Source organism: Python bivittatus, unplaced genomic scaffold (assembly GCF_059951505.1).
Source record: "Python bivittatus isolate LINGU-HERP-01145 unplaced genomic scaffold, Pbiv_v1 ctg000530_np1212, whole genome shotgun sequence".
NCBI classification, from domain to species: Eukaryota; Metazoa; Chordata; class Lepidosauria; order Squamata; family Pythonidae; genus Python; species Python bivittatus.
Window position 1 is genome coordinate 4,783,942 of NW_028277085.1, and position 8,319 is coordinate 4,792,260.

Consider the following 8,319-nt stretch of genomic DNA (forward strand, 5'->3'; position numbering starts at 1 on the left):
CCAGTCCGCAAGGCGGCGAGTCGGACTCGGGCGAGCATCTTCGGAGCTGTCCACGGACTCCAGGTGCTGAAGTTTCGCCGAGCCTGGACTATTCTCTCCGGAGCCCGGTTTAGCCTCGATGGGGAACAACGAGGAGGCGCATCCACAGCGAGAGACTATGATGCTTTAAGCCGAGTTCAGCAGCTGAGCTTAAGAAGCCAGCCTCCTCTGGGGCCCACCTGAGCTTCTTCCTGTCATCTTCCGCTGGTACTAACTCTGCTCCTGTATCTTCTGCCACTCTTAGTTTTGCCTAACCATGGCTTTCATGGTGAAGTCTGTGGTAGGTGGACAACTGAAGAATCTCACTGGCGGATTAGGAGGAGAAGACAAAGGAGAAGGGGAGAAATCCCCAGCAGAAGCCCAAGGAATGACGAGGGAAGAATATGAAGAATATCAGAAGCAGCTGGTAGAAGAAAAGTAAGTATCTGATATTGGAAGGGAGACCTCCTTCTCCCCTCCTCCTCCTTCTTTCCCTTTCAGTGTGTATTATGATAAATACAATCCTTGTAGTATGTCACCAGGCTAGACTTCCCCAATTTGGTGCTCTCCAGGTGTTCTGACCTACAGTGTCATCATATGCTGGCTGAGAATGATGACATCATAGCTCAGAAAACCTGACTGGCCATCCTGATGTGGTTTTGCAATCCAGCATGTTAGGAGGCTATCCGGAGGAAGGTTGCCATGTTGTATATCTGAGACAGAAATGGGAACATCCTTGAAAAAACTTGGTGACCTGACTCAAGTTTCCCCACTATTTTTGCCCTCACTGCTGATGCCTCCAGATACTCACTTGCTATGTAGTCTCATTCCTTCTTGCAGTTCAAAAATAATATGGGAACAGATTTTCATTCTTGCAGTTAAGAGTATATTCGATAATAATAATAATAGTAATATCATAAATACCAATTGCTCAGAAACATACCTTGCATGATGAGGAACACCAAATTGGGGAAGTCTTGTCATAGGATCGCAAAATATCAATTGTTCAACCTATACCTTCCATTATAGAGAGTAATAATAATTTTGCAAAATATCAATTGCTCAGAACTGTGTTTTGCTACTGCTACGTTCCCGTGATGGAGGATGAAAGGTGAATTCCAATACATCTGATGGGGACCAGTCTAGAAAAGTTTGGTTATAGGTTGACAGGTGCATTGTAGCATAAGCATTGTTGGATGAGAGTCCATTTCATTATTTGAACTAGACATATCTTGCCACTATTAGTCTTCTGAATGCCTCCATCACAGGCCTACGCATCTCTGGAAGATTAATAGGAAGGAGCAGGAGAAAAAAACCCCCTTCACTCCTCTTTTAAACACAATAATCAAATAAATAAGATATGATGATTTCACTTTACTTAATATGATCTATAGTTCACTGTATAACAATTCTGATTCAGCCAGCTATCAGGAACTTGACTCAGGCAGTTGAGGCACATGACATTCATGGTCTAAATGAACACCTCAGGGAAAGAACCAAATGTTTTGCCCAGTCTGAATATGGATATGTCAGTTGGCCCAACTCTAACATGACTTATTGGCTCAGAATGACTGAATCAATGGGAAGATGCATACATGCGCAGAAGTGAAGATCTTTCCCCTGTAATATTCTATGTTGAATAAAATATTGAACTTGCTCATCCAATCAGAAACAGATTCTGAGATCCGCACCTTCATAGGCAAGTAAAATAAGTTGAAATACAGAGAGAGGAAGTTACTCGGAAGCTTCTGATCAGAATGGTTAGATGGATTCTAACAAGATGTTGGAAAGGGCTGAGCCTACCACAAAAATAGAGCAAATTTTGAAGCTAAATTAAAAATAGCTCACAGGAATATCTGTGCAGAAATAAATCCCTTGCTCTAAGCAGTTTTTATGCAAAGTTCAAGCCCAAATCCTCCTCTCTTTAAATGCAGATGGAAGCATCAGGGCTGTAGAACACAGGGCTGTAGAACACAGATTGTAGAAGCTGATATTCCATTTAAACAGTGACTGAGCTAACATGATTCTGCACCTGTTTTAGTTGTTTCCAATATGCAGAGGAGGAAACAAGGAAATTAACCCAGGATATTCCATTTGTTGCAGAAAGCAGGGAATGTCAGTAATGTATTTTCATGAACCCCTAATCTTTTAATCCTCTTTTGCCTTCAAGAGATGGATTGTTTTCTCAGGAAAAAATTACCTCTCACTACAGATTTATTTATATTCTGCATTATTTCTAATTTTGAAGGGGAGGCAGAAGAGAAATACAAACATTATTTAAAGCTGCTTTCGCACATAATACATTGTTCTTCTTTGGAATTACTCACTTTCTGCAGTAAGCACTCAGAGTTTTATAATACCTTAACTATTCATTTTCACACTACATCACTCCCAATCTTTAACTTGAACAAACGCCTATGGCTGTCTCCTGTTATCCTTGCAGAACGCATGGAGAAGCTACAGCCTATATTGAAAAAATAGTCACTTAGGCTAAAAGTTGGCCGAAGGTAGATGAAGAATTTTGGATAGATTTCCATGTGATTTTTATTAGGAAACTGGGTCACAGAGAGAGAACTGGTTACTGAAGAGTTTTGCACAGAAGCAATTTTGATAACATCTTTTTCACATAAATGTAAGAATGTTGCTGGCATAAGAAATAAGCTCAGATACATAAACATTACAAAATTGGTTAGAAATGGCCCTTAATCTTACCTTTTTAGTTGAAGAACTAACAGAGGGCCAAAATCTCATTTCTTATCACTTTCTTCTTTGACCTATAAAAACAATTTAATTGAATAAAGTGGAGCAGTTCCTGTTTTGCTTGCCAGTACTTAATTCTCCTCCCCATGAAATCTACCAGTGCTGTCCTGCCCCTCAGACTCATCTAAACTAAATCACAGAACTGTAGAATTATACAGTTGAAAGGGGACTTAGAGATCATCTAGCCATCTAGCCCAGACTGCATTATCTTTGAAAGATGGTGTGAGACCTAGATCCAACAAGGTTAGGAACAAACAGCCTGGAACCAAACTAGTCCATTACAGTAACATCTATCAATGGCTCTCTGCCCCAAGACATGTTACATCGACCTACATGAACAAGAGAAAGAAGCACAAGAATTAAACCCTGCTTCTATTATAAATAGAGCTTGCATTTTGCACTTGGCAGTTGCTGGATTTGTTCTTAGTTTTGCAATAAACGTATTTATGTGAGAGTGGCGTCCTTGAATCTCTGCCTGTGAAGCATTCCGTTTTAGCCTTGGCTGGGTGAAGCCTGACAGATGGCTATCCAGCCTCTGCTTAAATACCCTCCAACAAAGAAGAAGCCATTATTTCTTTAGTCAGTCCTGCTGTCTAACAGCTTGTGTCATCAGTGGCTTTTGTTAAATGTTTCCAGGATGGAGAATTAATTGAGCCATAGGACTTGGAATGAGAGTTATACAACTGAAAGGAGACATAACAGAACCAATTAAGATTATTTTGATGTTGGGGTGGGGGGACAATATAGAAAATTAAAGCTTTTCTGTCTTATACACCACTGGAGGACTAGAGGCAGAATCCTAACTCCAGATCTTGAATGGTTGTGTTCACCTAGCATGCTCAACTTGTGTACTAAATTAAGTCATTTTCTGGATTTGTCTAGTATTTGCACAGTAAATTTATCACACCAACTTGGTGTGTAAAGACACACACACACACAAATCTAATCAAGGTTAATCAAGGTCATTAGGGTGTATGACTGCAACTGCTAGATTTTTATCCTGACTAGGTTGAGAACGTTGTGTAAACAAAGCCATTGGCTTCTTAACATCTTGGATCAAAGCCATCTTAGTCATAGCAGATTCAAGGAAATCAGCAGGATGTAAGTTATAAGGATTCATTTAGACATTGTAGCAAGACAGCTAGATTAGTCTATGGTGGCAAAAAAATCAGGAATCTGGTGGCGCCTCTTCTGACTAACAAAGTTTATTAAAATTTCACTTAAGGATTCACTTAACTTCTTTAAATCTGGCTAAGGCTGAGTCTTGTCTCTTATTTCTTCATTGTTTGGTTCTACAAACTTGGGATTTTGCTCACAATTTCTATGAAGGTTTGTCAGGGAAGTGGTCATTGTAACGTATAAGAGTCCAGGGTGACGAATGAACCTCATGTGGGGTTAGGCCCTCTGCATTATATAACTTTTTAATAATATTTTAATTGTTAATCATCTTTTTATAATGATTGTTTTTATAATGACTGTTTTATATTATTCTTTTATCTGATTGTCGTACATTGCCCAGAGTCACTTCTGGTGAGATGGGCGGCTAAATAAATTTGATAAATGAATAAATAACACAGAAACTGGGATTCAATCCTGTGCATATATAACATGAAATAATACTCACAATATCAGTAGAGTAAAGATTATGTAAAATGATAACAAGAAGCTGTTTTACAAGCCAGGTTGGATCACACACACACACACATTTTTATATGTATGGAACACGCAACATGGCAGCTTTACTTTAACGATGTTTGAATATGAGTAGAGAAAGCAATTATTTCACAGTAATTAGGCAAAGTTTTGTGGCTTAATTAATGTGGCTTTTCCCATATCTTTTGATTAACTTCACGCTGGACTGGATAACACGCTGATGGGTGGAGGAGAGTTCTGCTTTGGGAAATCTTCTGACTTTCTGTTCCCATGTGGTTATCCTCTGGCAGTTTTAGGTTAGCTTGCCAAGTGGGGGACATTCGCTAATAATAGGGCCAGGCTATTACAGGACTGCCTGTCCCCCTTTGTTTCTGCTTGCCCCACCAGATCTAGCAGGGAGGGCACGCTCCAGGTCTCTTCCATCAAACAATGCCATCTTGTTGTATCTTGGCATCCTGCCTTCTCTGTGGCAGTGCCTGTCCTCTAGACAGTAGGACAGCCCTGACCCTCTTAGCCGTTCATAAGGCATTGAAGACCTGGCTGTTCCTTCAAGCATTTAGGCCATGTGTTCAGGGGAGCTCTGCTGGTTGTGTTATTCCATCAGTTGAATTGAGTTTATGGCCTTGGGGGTTGGGTTCTGTCAAGCTATGGTTGTGGTTTTCACCCTTATAGGTTGCCCAGGGTCATTTTGGGGAGATGTGTGGCCCTATTCATTGTTTAAATCCATTTCTTTCCCCCAATGCCATTTGCAGGATGGAGCGAGATGCCCAGTTTGCCCAGCGGAAGGCGGAGCGTGCTACGCTGCGGACCCACTTCCGAGACAAATACAAACTACCCAAGGTATGGCATGGGGCCTTAATGGATCCTGCTTTGGTTCCTTTAGGGAGCTTTTCTACACGACTCTACTGTACTGAAGCTTAGCAATCCAAATGAAGGAAGAAATCATGCTGTTTTATGCTACAGTAGACTAGGTTCCCAGCAGGTATGCCAAGATGATAACAATAACACCCAGGGTGTGGTTGGTTATGGGGAACCATGGGTGCAAGCCAGGCTCCAGAGCCTACCAAGGCCTCCAGTTAATCCACATGCCCATCGTTTCTTTTTAAAAGTTTAGAGAAATCTTGTCATTTCCCTAGCCAGCTGCTTCTCTCTCTCTCTGCACTTCTTTCCCCTGGAGAAGTGGGGATCTAGGGAGCTGAAGAGGGAAACGGGGTGAGTTTGTATATTTATGTGAGCCCAGAAGATATCATGCTGGGACATCTTTCCAAGGACTCTAAGATTGCAGCCTTAATACTTTTTAGTAAGTGTCTGAGACTCAGCCAAGATATGCTTGAAATGGACGATTCGATTCGAAGTGCTGAATCAATTTGATCTGAATTTGTGATTTGACTCAAAGGGTAGAATCAGTTCAATTTGCAATTTGGCTAGCCGAATCAGAACAATTAACCAATTCAGTTGGGCAAGAGTATGTGATATTGTGTGTGTCTGTATGCAGGCCTGTGTGCAAAAATTTATCGACTATTGGGACTGATTCAAAGGCACCTGATTCTATTCGACAATTTAAATTGAAGAGATAATTCAACCAAATTGCCATTGAATCAAATCTTCAAACTGAAGCATTCATGTGTCTCCTGTTTACAAGTTTCCCGCTATTACAATTCCTTGTCTGGTTTGTTTTGATTTAATTCTGCGGGTGTCCTTCAATTTTTTTTTTTTCCTGCTTGATTTTTATTTGGAGATTACATGGTTTTAATTTATACTGTAGAGCACCGGGAGAAGGCCATCCTTGGGAACTCTGCAAATATTAGAAATAAATAAACAGAAATAAACATAACTTCCCCGTTTCCAAAAGTAACCTGATGTGGGCGTCTTCTACTGTCAGTTGACGACAGAAAGAGGACGAGAGTTAGGAACAGATCTTCAGCCTTACAATGTCAACCCCATTCCTCAGAGCAGTTGCCACTTGCAAGACGAATAGAGTAATAAAGAATAAAGGCAACCGCAGAGGAGTCTGCAAAGGGAGGGTTAAAAAAAGTCAAGATGGTGGCCACAAATGTGTTGGGACCTGGCTGGGAATTCTGGGAAATAACATATAGGGCAGGTTTCTCAAACTTGGCCACTTTAAGACGTATGGACTTCAACTCCCAGAATTCCCCAGCCAGCATGCCTGGGTCTGGGGATTCTGGGTCATGCTGGCTGGGGGATTCTGGGAGTTGAAGTCCACATGTCTTAAAGTGGCCAAGTGTGAGAAACACTGCTCTAGGGAATCCTTTTGGCTGAACTGATCTGGTGAGTTATTCATCAGATAATACAAGATAACCAGGTGCTACCCAATGGCTTTGCGAGGAAAAATGATGGTGATCATAGTTGGGCCCTCCAGAGACCTGCAATATACTACCACGTATTTGGTTGCCTCCAGTTGAATCCAGTTGAATCCTTTCCAGTTGAACTTGAAATCCAGCATTCTGCCTGTCTGCTGCCACGGTGCTTTTTAAAGACCAGACATAAATAGGATAGGCCAGATACGTTCATCATTGTGTTCCTAACTGGCCCTATTGAAATCAGTGGAGCTTATGTTAAATGCAGCTGGTTCCACTCCATTGCTTTCATTGGGACACAGTTAACAGTATTTATTGGATGGTACCCTGAGGCTGAGATTTGACAAAATGGGCTATTTTTATACCTGGCATTTAGTCATTTGTGTGCAACCCTACATTTGACATTTGTAAGCATATCTTAGATCAGGGAGATGATTATTTATTCCATGCCGATCTGGTCCTTCTTCTGTGGTGGCAGCAGGCTTAATCTGATCATGGAACTGACCCATATCCTGGATTTGCACAGGGTACTAAGCCACAAAGAAGATGAAGCCTGACCAACTTAGCATGTTGTATGAATGCTGCCATTAGACCTTTAGCTGACCTGGTGAACACTGTTGTGGGAATGTAGCTAATAGGAATCTCACTAGATAATCCAGACTCCAGCATCTCATCCTGAACCTCATATGTACCTCCTTCAAGGCTGCTTTCCCATTCTCACTTATTTGTAAGTAGAGGTAAAGCTGAGGTTAGTATGGACTCATACATGCAATTTTCTTGGCTACAGTAGAGAAGTGGTTTGTCATTGTCATTGTTGGGGATTTTGGGAGGAGGGGGAAATTTCCTCCCAAACTCCACCTAGACTATTGGCCAAGAATTCTCTGGTGGTCTCTCATCCAAATACTAACCAAGCCCAACCCTGCTTAGCTTCCGAACCCAGACCGATTCAGAAAGCCATAGCCCTCTGCTGAGACTTACCACCCACTGAAATCAATGGGATTTGCTTCTCCTGAGTTGGCATGGTCAATTAACCCTATTCTCTTTAGAATGAAATGGATGACAACCAGATCCAACTAGCTGGGGGTGAAGTGGAGCTCCCTAAGGAGCTGGCCAAAATGATAGAGCAAGACAACGAGGAGGAAGAGGAGAAGGACTCTGTTATCGGACAGCTGACCAACATCCAGAACATAGACCTAGATTCCTTGAAGGATAAAGCCCAAGCCACCATAGATGATCTGAAGCAGTCCGCTGAGAAATGCACCGTCATGTGACCCAATGCTGTCTCTTGACTGGCTCAACTCGGGACATGTGTGAGGGGGGTGGGGTCTGTGGGGTGCAAGGTTGACACTAGCGTATGAGAGTGGTCCAACAGACTCCCAATGAATTTGTCTTCCTTGCTTGTGTGTGTGTGTGTGTGTGTGTGTGAGCTGAGTATTTTCTTTGCAGCCAAACTTCCCTCCCTTGTAACACGTCTTACTTATTCCATCCCTGTTCAGTGAACATGAGGTGTGTTGAACTGTCTCAGGTTAGAACCATCATTTTTTACCCCTTCCCTTATGACGATCCAACC

The 8,319-nt window shown here is 41.8% G+C and overlaps 1 protein-coding gene across 1 annotated transcript; it reads left to right on the forward strand.

Annotated features, from left to right (window-relative positions):
- The first annotated feature begins 295 nt into the window (after positions 1–295).
- On the forward strand, positions 296–8,020 carry CPLX3 (complexin 3). The gene is made up of 3 exons (XM_007435590.3): positions 296–456; positions 5,184–5,271; positions 7,796–8,020. The coding sequence occupies exons 1-3, from the start codon at positions 296–298 to the stop codon at positions 8,018–8,020; spliced, it is 474 nt and encodes a 157-aa protein (XP_007435652.1).
- Positions 8,021–8,319: the final 299 nt, after the last annotated feature.

Bases quoted from the DNA above. Each gene is read 5' to 3' on its own strand.
- CPLX3 (XM_007435590.3), top strand. From the start codon at position 296: ATGGCTTTCATGGTGAAGTCTGTGGTAGGTGGACAACTGAAGAATCTC. The intron at 457-5,183 runs GTAAGTATCTGA...TGCCATTTGCAG, and splicing joins AAGCAGCTGGTAGAAGAAAA to GATGGAGCGAGATGCCCAGT. The intron at 5,272-7,795 runs GTATGGCATGGG...TATTCTCTTTAG, and splicing joins ACAAATACAAACTACCCAAG to AATGAAATGGATGACAACCA.